The 13,840-nt window shown below is 44.4% G+C and overlaps 1 protein-coding gene across 1 annotated transcript; it reads right to left on the reverse strand.

Annotated features, from left to right (window-relative positions):
- Window positions 1-731: 731 nt before the first annotated feature.
- On the reverse strand, window positions 732-5,154 carry VHL (von Hippel-Lindau tumor suppressor). The gene is made up of 3 exons (XM_081848611.1): window positions 4,786-5,154; window positions 3,336-3,458; window positions 732-2,694 (listed from the first exon to the last, which is right to left on the reverse strand). Exons 1-3 carry the CDS (start codon window positions 4,997-4,999, stop codon window positions 2,486-2,488), a joined length of 546 nt encoding a protein of 181 aa, XP_081704737.1. The 5' UTR covers window positions 5,000-5,154; the 3' UTR covers window positions 732-2,485.
- Window positions 5,155-13,840: the final 8,686 nt, after the last annotated feature.

Raw genomic sequence — 13,840 nt, forward strand, 5'->3', positions numbered from 1 at the left:
TTCTCCTTTCCCTTCCTCCCCCACAACAAACACTCTGTGAGCTAAGTGAGACTGAGAGACTTTAGAGAAGTGTGACTAGCCCAGCAGCTGCATGTGGAGGAGCGGGGAATCAAACCCGGTTCACCAGATTATGAGTCCACTGCTCTTAACCAGTACACCACACTGGAAGCTGCTCTTCCTCTTGGTCATTTCTGGCAGTTGGCAGACCATGAAACTCTTAATCTCAGGCCCCATGTTGGACAAAAGATTCCTACACTTCAGGGGGACTGCACTAGATAACCCTCATGGTCCCTTCCAACTCTACAGTTTTATGATTCTAAGGGAAAAAAATCATTGCTAAATAAGACATTGAAAAGGGAGTAACACATTACCACCAACAAAACAAAATACAGTGGTACCTCGGGTTACAGGCGCTTCAGGTTACAGACTCTGCTAACCCAGAAATAGTACCTCGGGTTAGGAACTTTGCTTCAGGATGAGAACAGAAATAGCGCAGTGGTGGCCCCATTAGCTAAAGTGGTACTTTAGAACAGACCTCCAGAACGAATTAAGTTCTTAACCTGAGGTACCACTGTATATGAAATGAACCTAAGAGTCACACATGAACTTTAAAAAAAGAACGGGCATGCATCCTAGTATATCTTATTAGCAAACATAATGGCTGCCACCATTGCTTACATATAATAAAGTACCAGACAAAGTAAAGAATGGGGAAAAGAATAGTGCTGCAATTAAGGGAAAAAATCCGCTTTAATGCCTCATAGGTTAAAAAATAATAATACATGAAATGGCATTGTATGGAATGCTCAGCAATAGCTAAATACATATTAAAAGCAATGTTTAAATATCAAAATTGCAATTCTAATAATCTGGTCTGGGCAGCTGATATTCTCACTAGGTATTTATCAGAAACAAAGAACCATATAAATCTAACAATGATCCAAATGTCCCCCAGCATGTTCAAAAATTCAGATACAAAACTGACAGCTTAGCTACTGCAATCTATCTTGCATGGAATTCATATTCACAGACTTTCTTCTTCATTTTGCTATTTTGATTCTTCCTTTAGAAGACCTGGAAGAACACACAGAATCCCCCAAAGAATCCCAGGAACCGTAGGTCTGTTAAGGATGCTGGGAACTGTAGCTCTGTGAAGGGTAAACCTTGTCTCTTCCCTCCTCTGGCAGAACTCTTAAGGGAAAGTTCTGGTTGTGTGCACATATTTGTCTGGCAACATCAAAAGTACAGATTTATCATATATACAGAAATCTCTCAAGCTTTAACTTTTTAGAAAGAAATTTACAAAGTATACAAAAAAATTAGTACACACCTACATCACAAACCAGTGACTTTACAAAAGGTAACAATTTACAACACATTCAGTACACCGTAATGTCTTCAACAAGTTCATTTCACAGTAGTCCTATTAAGATACTTGGAAATAACTGTACAAGATCAACTGGTAAAAATGTTGGGTTGACACCCAAAACCAAAAAATTTTAATAGTTGCAAACACAGGATATTGGAAAATAGGAAAATAGTGTTCCACTGATCATCTGCGTAGCTCAAAACAAAAATACGTTCTAAAGTAGTCCGCTTCATAACTGTTGCCTCAAAATTTTGCAGATAATTTTTAAGAGGAGAAGGGGAGTGTTTTAAAAAAAGAGTAGCAAAGAATGAGTTTGATGGATTATTTATTGGAACCTCTAAGAGACAGCATATTCTTTTCATACTCACAAAATTCACCTTCAATGCAATAGCAAGCTTTGACTGAGGGTGAAATTGTGATCTGAGAAAAAACTTTGCCTGCACCACAGAGCTGCCAGGCTCTTTCTCTAGCTGAAGTGGGAACGGTAGTAGCTCCCATCACACCAAAATTCCCATAACAGCATAGACAAACATAGGGCAAATGTGTGACAGAATGAAGTTCCTGCACACTGGAAGTATGTTGGTCCACCATAGGAAATAATGACCTGTAGGAAACCGCTGGCACAAGAAAAAGTAAATCCAGAGAGTTCTAATTTACAGTATTCAATCTGAATTACTGGGTGAGGGGCGGGAGACCAAATTGCAGTTTAAGGATAATTTATCATTTGGTATGATAATTAAATTAAAGTTGCCCAAATTCCAAAGACCACACATACAGGGTGTTTTCTAAACACATATATAATAAAATGATATTTTAAATAAGTGGAAAATCACATGAAACGGCTTTTGCCAATCTAATCTTCTATCAACTGATATATGTTTTTGTATTTGGTCTAATGTAAAATACAATTTGTATAGGTTTTCCCAGGACAGGATTTCATTGAGTATTTTCAGCTGCAGCATTCTACCACTCTGCCTCATTGTCCCATGGCTTTGTCTCTAAGTTATGAAGTTACAAATTCTAAACCAAAGCAATGTCTGCTTCCTAAAACACTATGGAATGTTAATGTCTTTTCAGTTCATACAGCAGTTAATGCCTCTTATACCCAACAATTTATTAGTAAGAGTAGTTTTCCACTGATGACCCTTCAACTCTATTCCTTAGCCTATCATTCGTTTCCAGAGAAAGCCGCTGAAGATCCTTCCTAATATCTGGATGATCTTCTAAATCTTCATATAGTGACCGAACAATGTCTAATTTCCTGTAGTCCACTGGTTTTACTAAAGCACGGACAACTTGGAGACATCTTTCCTTCAGAGTGTACACTGCAGAGAGATAGTAAAGTGAGATTTTAAATGTCATGCTGAAGATATTGAGGCATGGATCACAAATACCTGAACACCATAATGTTTTGCTAATCAGTATGAAAAAGAAATACAATTCATGTTTTTCTTAATCTGATAGACCAGAGATGGGGAAACTGTGGCCCTACAGATGTCACTGGACTACAACTCCCATCCTCACTGACCACTGGCCATGCCAGCTGGGGCTAATGGTAACTGTACTCCAATAACATCTGGAAGGCCTACTCCTGTACTATACAAACATGAAGCATTATGAAGGCACAGAATGAGAAACTATACAAGTAACCTTTAACAGCAGCAACTGGAATACACTGTTTGAGAAACATCACTTTTTAATTTCTGAAATGCCCCATTACTGGCTTTTCTTATGGTTAAGATCAAATGATTTAAAATGATTTGTAACCAGACAGAATTGGGAGCATCTTAAATGAACCTTGGGTAGGTGGGAAGGACTGTTTTGAGGGTGTTACACTGCTACAAATAAACATAATCAGACATTTTACTTGATTGTTTTTTAGTCAGATGGGACTCTGACTATAATTGCACAACATTATTCACAGTGTAAAGAGATAAAGACATTAGTATTATAACTGGATTTTTACCTGGTAGTGTAATATTTGCAAATACAGGCTGCCCATTCATATTGCGGGTAGCCACAAACAGCTCTGCTTGGTTGACAAGAAGTCTATCATCTGTCCCAGCATCTCTGAACAGCCAAAGATGTTCTAGAAAACAAATCACAAATGAAGTTAGGGCATAAGAGCATAAAAAGAGGCCTGCTGGATCAGGCCAAAGGCCCATCCAGTCCAGCATTCTGTTCTCACAGTGGCCAACCAGATGCCCACGAGAAGCCAGAAATGAAGGGCAGTATAGAAATGTAATAAACAAATTTTAAAAACAAACAAATAAGCAGGATCTAAGCTCAACAGCTCAGCAATGTTTACAGACTGATTCCAAATGGTATGCAACTACTGATGAGTCGAATGTGGTTCACTGAAAGCTATGTCTGTAAATGAAAGTTGCAAAAAGAATGCAGAAAAGGCTATACAGTACTAGGTTTACAGAAAAACAAACGAGCAGCTGCACAGGGATACAGTATTCCTATCAATAATAATAATAATAATAATAATAATAATAATAATAATAATAATTTGTATCCCATCTGACTGGGTTGTCCGAGTCACTGTGGTCAGCTTCCAACCTAATATAAAAGCACAACTAAACACCAAGCATTAAAAACTTCCCCATACAGGGCTGCCTTCAGATGTCTAAGGAAGGTCATATAATTGTTTATCTCTTTGACATATGAAGGGAATCGGTTCCACAGGGCGGCTGTGACTACCGAAAAGGCCTTTTGCGTGGTTCTCTGTAACTTCACTTCTCACATTGCGGGAACTGTCAGAAGGCCCTTGGAGCTGGACCTCGGTGTCTGGAATGGACATGGGGTTGCAGACGCTCCTTTAGGGATCCAGGGGTTGAGGCCGTTCAGGGCTTTAAAGGTCAACAACACCAAGACTTTGAACTGTGCTCGGAAATGTACAGTACTGGGAGCCAGTGCAGGCTCGCAGTCCCCAATCTGGCAGCCGCATTCTGGATCAGTTGGAAGGTGCCGAATCCCCTTCAAAGGTAGCCACACATCACAGCTGCTCCCACCAAAGGAGGTCTTCAGAGATCCACCCAGCTGCGCTCCTCTGCACCCAGGAGCGGCCATCCTTCGAGGCAGTCCAGCCCTCCTTCTTTCTCCACAGAGGCAACGTGGCCAAACCACCCCACTCTGGTATCCCCCCCCCCCAATTCCTGCATCCGCCACCCCACTTTCTAACCCTACTCGGGGCCCTTCCGCTCCCGGCTCCTCGCACGGCCGAGCCTCTTCTAACGTCTGAGGGAAGAGGGAGCAGAAGCCCGGCTGCAGGCGCAGCTTTCGCTGGAAGGTTCGCGCCAGGAAGCTCCACCTGTTGAATATCTGCCTGCCTAACCTTCAGGCACCGAAGCAGCGGCGATGCTTTCCTGAGCTGCCCCCGTCGCCCTTCTTCCCCCCGTTATAATACCCACCCAGGTAGCTGTGCATCCGTCGGCCCGTGCCGGGCTTCAGGCTCGGATAGCAGCGCGGCTTCCCCTCGAAGTCCAGCCAGAAGGGGCTCACCCGGCGGGGGCTGCGGTTACAGAAAATGACCTGGCAAGGTTCCCGAGTGTTCACCGAGCGCAAGCTCCCCAAGGCCTCTCCTGCCCCTCTCTCCTCGTCCTCCTCCCCGGGTTTCTGCGGCATCCTGACGACTCGGAACCACACGAAACGGCACCTCCGCCGCGCAGCCCAAGTGAAGCGGAGGCCTAACACGCCGGGCCTAGACGCGCGCAGGCAGCCATTGCTTTGTAGAGGCTGAGGGAGGAGGAAACAGAGCAACACTACGCATGCGCACCCTCAGCGGCCATTGTTTTGTGGGGGAGCCAGAGAGGCCGCCGCCGCCGCCGCCGCTCACTTCCTCTGGGCGCCTGCGCAGTTCGGCGTTTCGTTTGTTTAGGGGGAGGGTCTCTGTTGTGCCCTTAGCTTCATGCCAAGGCAGTTTATGATATGGTCATTTCATAATTAGCCATTTTGAAAATGGTAAATTGAGGTTTTTCTTTCTTTTTTTTGCGGGGGCTGGGGAGGGGTAAAACTTCCATTAAAACCGATGAGGGAGGGGAAGGGATTGGAGTGGGATGTTAACCTCAGGAAACAGAGAGTAGGATGGGGAAATTCGAGTTTCCTCAATGAGTTGCTCTATATAATATGTGTGCGTGTCAAAAGCAGAACGTGGATAAGCAAATACGGCTGCAGACGCATTGTATGACCTCTTTTCAAGAAGTTGAACAATCCATTGGTTTCGAGCACATAGTGATGGTTTCCCTTTTAGCTAAGGAGATTTGTATGACGATATTGGCAGCTTCCTTACAGTGCTACCCTATAAATCTCCATTAAATAGTGCTTACTCCCAGGTCAGTGAGTATAGCCCAGTATCCCACTTATCACAGCAGTCAACAACATGCCCCAACAAGGATGCTGCCTCCAATCCTGGAAGTGGCATATAGTTGTCATGATTAGGTAAAGGCAAAGGCACCCCTGACCATTAAGTCCAGTCGTGGCCGACTCTGGGGTTGCGGCACTCATCTCGCTTTATTAGCCGAGGGAGCCAGCGTACAGCTTCCAGGTCATGTGGCCAGCATGGCTAAGCCACTTCTGGCGAACCAGAGCAGCGCACGGAAACGCCGTTTCCCTTCCCGCTGGAGTGGTACCTATTTATATACTTGAACTTTGACATGCTTTCGAACTGCTAGGTAGGCAGGAGCAGGGACCAAGCAACGGGAGCTCACCCCGTCGCGGGGATTCGAACCACCAACCTTCTGATCAGCAAGTCCTAGGCTCTGTGGTTTAACCCACAGCGCCACCCACGTCCCCAGTCGTCATGATTAGCAGCCATTAATAACCTTATCCTTCTTGAATTTGACTAAATCGCCTTTTAGGATTCCTAGATCAGCTAAAGCTGAGGCTTAGTTGTCCTTGTTGGCCTGGTGATGGACTGCAGAAACCTTTATTGTATCCACTACAGTAAAGGTTTATTCCTTGTACATCCACACATTGATGTTCTATTTATTTCAGACATTTGCTTATTGTCCCCTTTTCTGATAAAGCTTTTTGGAAATAAAAAATGGGCTTTTTGCAGTAAGAAAAGTGACATAAAATGCATTATAAAGTGGGAAGTAACAATCATAGGATGTATAATCTCTGCACAAGCAGATCAGCATGGATGTGCAATTAACAGAATATATCTGTTGTGCAAACAAATCAGAATGTATAAGCAGGCTGTTTGGAGAAGGGTTGGGTTAAAGTATTTCTTTTACAGTGCAATCCTATGCATCATGGGGACTTAGTACCCTATATGTCACCAAGACCAGACAGTATTAGTTTAGAATCTTGCTGCAGGTCTTTTGTGTGTGTGCATTATTCTCTGTGAAACAGGGCTGCAGTTCTTTATAATAATAATATAATAATAATTTATTATTTATACCCCGCCCATCTGGCTGGGTTTCCCCAGCCACTCTGGGCGGCTTCCAACAGAACACTGAAATACAATAACCTATTAAACATTAAAAGCTTCCCTTATTGATAGTGGGGCAAATATATCTCAAAAGGTAGGGTAATTCCAAGATGTTAATTTTCAATTTACATGACATTTTCATAGCTTCAGGCCTAAATTTAGCAGAATTTCCTGCTGTTGTAACATAGCACTTCCTTGTTCTGCTACAGAGGTCTCTCTTGGTGTTTCCGGAGGTGGATGATTTAGTAGCACCCAATCATTGTTCTTCTTTAAACTAGAAGTGGACTAGCAGCTGTTCTTCCAAATCCATGTGATCTGCCCCATTTCCCACAGGCTCAAATGCTGAGGTGGGTTGAATTTTCACTGGGACCATCCTGCCCCTTTATCCATTCCCAATCATGCCCCCGTCCCTAATTTCAAGATAGGGAGAGTGCTGATGTGCTCAGTCCTGCTTACAGACCGTGCTTTACAGACTTTCCATTGGCATCTTGTTGGCCACTGTGAGAACAGGATGCTGGAGTGGATGGGCCACTGGCCTGATCCAGCAGGGCTATTCGCATGTTCTAAAAATCTTTAAAAGCAATGTTATTTGGAAAAGTAATGCTAATTGCACAGAGTTGATTCCTAGAGGGAGCAGGGAGATACACAGAAGGAAATGACTAGAGCATACTAGCAACTAGCAGCCTGTATAGTCAGAATTTCAGAAATGTGATGGGTCATCTACACCTGTGGAAACCAGCTATTGTGGGTTGCTGTGGGTGTTTTTTAAAAAATAAAAAATTAAACGTATTTCCTGAGTCTGATTAGGGAAGATGTTGGACCAGGACATTATGATGGCTACGTCATGCCGATGTCTGCACAATTTTACAGGGTAAAAAGTGAACATAGCCTGGCAGTTCTGCAGTAAATGAGGAAGTAGCCTCCAAAGTCTGTTTTAACAGCAGTAAGCTTGGCGATGAAGAAACGAAGGGATCCTGTTTGTATGGAAATAGAATGAATTTATCTGGATGCTATTAGCAATGAGGTATGTGGGTGGAAGGTGCCAACCTTAAAACCTGCTTTTAGTACTGAAGTTTGGTTGGTGATTCATATGTATAATTGGTATAAATTAATCAGTTTGCCGCATCCGTGTACACAGTGCTTCTGGAAATTAATATATATCCAATTGTAAGTGGCATGCTATTTGTTTTGTCATTTCAGTCAAATCTTCTGCATAGATTTTAAAAGACATCCAAATGCAGTCATTCTTTGCTTGTTTTACAGAGCATCATACTGTGTTAGTGGGGTTTTTTTTTTTGCTAAAACATGTTTTTATTTACTTTTTTGGCTTCAAAACAGAGTTTGATTAGTAAAGGACTTTAGTTTCAAGATTTATTGAAATTAATGGAACTTGCATAAGCAAACAGTGTGCTGAGATCTGAATTCACAACAAAGGAAATCCCCTGAATTCAGGCTGGAATTCTGTGTATGCTTATGTGGGTGGTAAAGGAATTTACATCTGAGTACGCAGGTGGCGCTGTGGGTTAAACCACAGAGCCTAGGACTTGGCGATCAGAAGGTCGGCGGTTCGAATCCCCATGATGGGGTGAGCTCTAATTGCTCGGTCCCTGCTCCTGCCAACCTAGCAGTTCGAAAGCACATCAAAGTGCAAGTAGATAAATAGGTACCACTCTGGCAGGGAAGGTAAACGGTGTTTCCGTGCACTGTTCTGGTTCGCCAGAAGCAGCTTAGTCTTGCTGGCCACATGACTCGGAAGCTGTCTGCGGACAAATGCCGGCTCCCTTGGCCAATAAAGTGAGATGAGTGCCGCAACCCCCGAGTCAGCCACGACTGGACCTAATGGTCCGGGGTCCCTTTACCTTTACTTTATATATGCACAGGGTTGTACTTTAAATGTCAAAACATAGGATGACCATCTATCCTAACTTAGTCATGGACTTGGGGCAAGTACAAATGACTAGATACCAAATGGTAATTGATCCCATGACATAGGCGTAACAGTAAGTATTGCCCCTGATAAATGAGAAGAATTTTGCCACAAGTCAAAAACCTGAACAGAAAAATTTCACTACTTGGTGGGAGTTGGATGACACAGAAGACTGGTTTACGAAGATCCAGAACATACGAAACATTTACCATATGATAATCTATCCTGGGTTTGTTTTTCCTTTAAAAATAACAACAGCAGAAATCATTGTAATCTGGATTGAGATTTTAATATATGGGGAAAGATTAGACTCTTTCCCTGATCTATTTTCCTACTGTAGGTGGTGTCGATCAGAATTTATTTTCAACCACCAATTTGAGTGCAAATGATCCCCAAGCCTATAAAAAAAGGGATGTAAAACGAGAAACATTCCCTCTGATGTAGCTTACAGTTCACTTTAAGGTAAAAAGTTCATGCAAAGGTTATGCAGACCCAGGCTAGAAACATGTGAGGAATGAACTGTGAGTGAACTAAGCCCACCTGACCACTTGAACAAGCGAGAATCTTGGCAAAGGATCTAAAAAGGAATGATGGAAGCCATGTGAGAAAACTGGCACTGTGTACTTGCAGCATGTGCCTCTTGTGTCATAAATCATATCAGAACGGTTGTTTTAATTGCTCTTATGTCATAGACAGCTTATTTTTGACCAATTGGGGCTTCCCACATTATATACGGCTTGTCTTTTGACCAACAAGAGTTTTCTACGATTACTCTGTGAGCGAGGAGGGAGAATGACTACAGGCTATAAAAACCTGGACTCAGCTGCATACTTTGCCTCAGTCGGCCTGGACTGGGGACCATAACTTATGAAATAAAGGTGATTTTCCTTGAACTCTATTTGTCTGTTGTTAATCAGAATACCCCTGCTTACTCCACTACCAAAATTCACCACTCTCCAAAGTGCCATTGCAGCAAATGCCATTTGTCAGGGCATATATTAGCTTTAGGAAGTTGCTTGGTTGAAAAATAGTTCAGGAAAGGTAGAAATGTTTGAGGAACTTCATTTCTGTTACTTTCAATTGCACTCCCACCTGATTTATTATGGTTGTAACCTGGGAGTGCTCCTTGATTCAACATCATCACTGGAAGCCCAATATGTCATCCATGGCAAGTAGTGCCTATTTTCAGCTCCATTCATTATGCCAGCTTTGGTCAATCTTGGATGAAGCTAGCCTTGCTATAGTAACCCATGCTCGGGGTCCCTCCAAACTCTACAATTCTATGATCTTAGGATTAAAAGTGCATCCAATGAGCATTTAAAGCACATGACATCCGCCAAATGATCCTGGGCATTGTAGCTTCCCTCTCACAGAACTACAATTCCCAGAACCCCTGACAAACTACAATTCCCAAGATCATTTGGGGGAAGACACTTGCTTTTTAGAACAGGGAGGAGAACCTGCAGCTCACTTCCCCCAATTTCCTAGGAAGCAGGAACGGGAAGCTTATGTGCATCTAATAGGATGACTTGACAGAGCAGGATGTAGAAAGTATCGCTCCAAAAGTTGGGTGCCTCCCCTCTCTCTGACGAGGGGTGGCAAGAGCCCAAAGGGTTCCAGGCTCTCACCTTTGGAGAACTGAGACATGGCAAAGATTGTTGTAGCTTTAGGAAAGAGTACAGCAGGGTCATTTCAAGAGGGACTTGTTCGCCACAGCAGGGCGGGCAGCCTTCCCAAGTTGGATTACAGACACTCCTCCTCCTCCTCAGCACCCCTTGCTCAAAGCCTCTCTTTTACTGCCACCTCACACCCAGTTATCCTGGCCTCCTTCCAGATCCCTTGCCTCTGTTCACACTGCAGGGTAAGGCAGGACTTCTCTTTCATTTCCAGCTAGTCTCTCAGGGGCCTTGAATTGTTTCTTAATGGCCCTTGCAGCTTGTATTTCTCCCTTGAAAACCCAAATAATCCCAAACTCTGCCATTTCTCAATTTCCAGGGTTTAGTGGGATCCCCCTAAATCTATTTTTAAAAAACTGTGTAATAGGATAATTGAGGTGATATTAGAATTCCAAAGGGAATGTCAAGCAGGGAGGGAGGGGGGAGAGAGTGGAATTCTGGTGGAGAGAGAAGATTGGAGGAGGCTTGGAAAAGGAGTTTGAATGTTGGGGGGGGCAGTTGAGAGCGGTGGGCTCTAGAAGGGGGGTACTTGGTGGAGGACCTGAAGCTGGGCAGGTCAGCTCTTCAGCTTAGGATCAATACAGTGGTACCTCAGGTTAAGAACTTAATTCGTTCTGGAGGTCCATTCTTAACCTGAAACTGTTCTTAACCTGAAGCACCACTTTAGGTAATGGGGACTCCCGCTGCTGCTTCCGCCGCGCAATCTCTGCTCTCATCCTGAAGCAAAGTTCTTAACTATTTCTGGGTTAGCAGAGTCTGTAACCTGAAGTGTCTATAACCCGAGGTACCACTGTAGTCCAGTCGCCATTGCCCAGGGCATGTGGCTGTTTCCTGACAAGAGAAGAGGGGCTCTGCCAGCTGCCTGGGAACTGAATTCCCTCAATTTAAGAGAGCCATGGAGCTAGGGCTTGGCTTGTACTGCTGAGGCCCGGATACCTCACACCACCCCCTCCAATTACTTGGAAAGTTGGTTTACAGATCTGGGCTATACCTGATTATTGTATTCCCAAGCAACTTAAAAATGTAATGCTGGTGGTCAACGAAATAGGTTTAAAGACTCTCTCAAGGCAAATCTAAAAGAAATGTAGTATAAACAGTCGGGAAAGGCTGGCCTGTGAGCTCTCCAATTGGAGAACAGCCTTTACCAAAGGTGTCATGAACTTTGAAGACGCTCGAAATCAGGATGAAAGGGAGAAACATGCTAAGATGAAGGCACGTTCTGCAAACCCTCACTGTGATTGACTCCCGCCAGGAAACCTATGTCCCCACTGTGGAAGGATGTGTGGACCCAGAACTGGCTTCCAGTCCGTTATGGACTCACTGTTAAGATCGTGTTCATGGAAGACAATCTTACTCAGCTACGTGTGATCGCCAAAGATGATGATAGAAATTGGGGGGCTACGACCTTTTTAATGGACATGGACTTAATGGGAAATCCTCATGGGAAGATTTCTTGCATGTCCATACTCTTCCAACGTCTGGTTGGTCCAACACTTCCACCATCGTGCTCCCTGAAAGGCGGCACCCATCCGGCAGGTGGAAGTGCACCTTGGGGAGGGGGATAATGCTATGAGGCAGGAATCAGCTTCACCTGCTGAACAGCAGCCTCAAGGAGGAGAAGAGGGAGTGACTTCACCTGCAGCTTCAAAGACTCCCAAGGAGAAATTGCTGATGAGAACCAGCTGGCTTCAGCCTTCTTAAGCAGAGCTCCCAGCAGAAGGCAGAGAAGGAAAGAAAAGTGCTTGTTACTTTTTCTTTTTAACAATCTTTATCACGATATATTATTTAATATTTGGCATATTGAAAGCAACCAGTTCCTCCAGTTTCTTTATTGAGTTTTAACATATGCCAGTGATGCCCTTCTCCTTTTGTCAGGGACTGGCACATTCAGACAGCATGCGTGACATCCCAGAAGACATGCAAGGCACTGAGCAGCATGAATTCCTCCAGCGACTTGGAAGGGCTTTACAATCCAGAAAGGAAAGAGTGGAATGCCACGGATGACGGAGTCTCGCTCTTGTCCAACAGCTTGGGTGCTGGCAACGAAGACCATTCTCTTGAAGCATGGCCCTGTGAAGGAAGGAAGGACTTGGTATCCTCCTGGCAGACGTGGGGAATGGATGCCCAATGCCCCTGCCCTGACATTGCTCCCAAAGAAACTTGGCCCACCCACTTCAAGACGAGAGCATCTCCTTTCTGCTCTCATGCAGGAAGGCTCTTCTCCCGTTCTCTGTTGACACTCAACTTGTAGGGTGTTCTCCCAGCCCCAATCCTGGGACACTCAACACCCAACTGTTTTCCATTTCCAACGCAGGGGGTCCCTCCCCAATTCAAGAACCTGGAATCTGAGCTCCTCCTACCTTCCTGATTCCTCCTCATGACTGAATTCCTAGGACTCCACGGATCTCTGCTAATGGGAGCTATTCCCAGAGCCCCTAACAAACTGCAGTTCCCAGGATCATCGGGGGAAGACATCTGCTTTTTAGAACAGGAATGAGGAACCTGCAGCTTGCTCATGAACATTTCCTAGGAACTGGAAGCTGAAGTGCTTCTTCTAACAGGATTACAGGGTCTTTTCTTCAGCCAGAATTCTCCGGACCTCCGTTCCAGCACCTTAAAAACAAATTTGTCCAACTTTCCCTTGCTTTCCCCCTACTGGCTGGGAAAAGCATCTCCCCACCTGGCAGCGCAGCTAAGATGGCTCGCTGCTGCATGCCCAGGGAAGGGCTGCCCTTGCCCACTGCAGCAGACACCTTGTGTGTAAAGAGAGGGATGCTGATTGGGAAGCATTGCAAGAAGAAGCAGGCAGTTTCTGGGATGCTGATTCCTGGACGTCCTTGCAACTGTGTGGATGCAGTAATTGGTGGGGAGAAGCCCTGGTCCATTTGTGGGAAAGAAATAAAGCATTCAGGTATATCTTTATCAGCACCACCTACAATGTCACTGTGTGGGAGGAAAGATTTGGGAATACCCAGAAATGTTACTTGGAGTAAACTGGAGGGAAAGCACAGTAACAGGGTGGGGTGCAGTGGGGAGGAAAAGTGGGCATGATGGAAAAGCTCAAAATTGATGCAGGACTGCAGGAGGTATTGTGCAGCCTTAAGATGAACATCGTTTTATGGAATTCAATGTGTACTACAATAAAATACACTGCAATCTATGAGAAACAAAGGAAGCAATTTGGGCACCATTTGCGGGGGAAATGGTTGTTTCTAATCCTGATCTGGAGGCTGCCTTCCACTTGGAAATAAATCCCAACAGTTCCATGGGATTTCCTCCCCAGGAAAATGTGCCTGGACTGGGGACCTCAATGGCTAAAGTCATTTGTGAGTGGAAATACTGCTGCCCTGAGACATTCCAGAGCAATTGCTGGGGTCTCTCTCTCTCTCTCTATCTCTCTCTCTCTCTCTCTCTCACACACACACACACAC

The sequence above is a fragment of the Podarcis erhardii genome (assembly GCF_964252035.2).
Source record: "Podarcis erhardii genome assembly, chromosome: 2".
NCBI classification, from domain to species: domain Eukaryota; kingdom Metazoa; phylum Chordata; class Lepidosauria; order Squamata; family Lacertidae; genus Podarcis; species Podarcis erhardii.

Coding starts and splice junctions, on each gene's coding strand:
- VHL (XM_081848611.1), bottom strand. CDS start 4,999: ATGCCGCAGAAACCCGGGGAGGAGGACGAGGAGAGAGGGGCAGGAGAG. Junction 3,459..4,785: donor ACGGATGCACAGCTACCTGG/GTGGGTATTATA, acceptor TTTGTTTTCTAG/AACATCTTTGGCTGTTCAGA. Junction 2,695..3,335: donor TGCAAATATTACACTACCAG/GTAAAAATCCAG, acceptor ATCTCTCTGCAG/TGTACACTCTGAAGGAAAGA.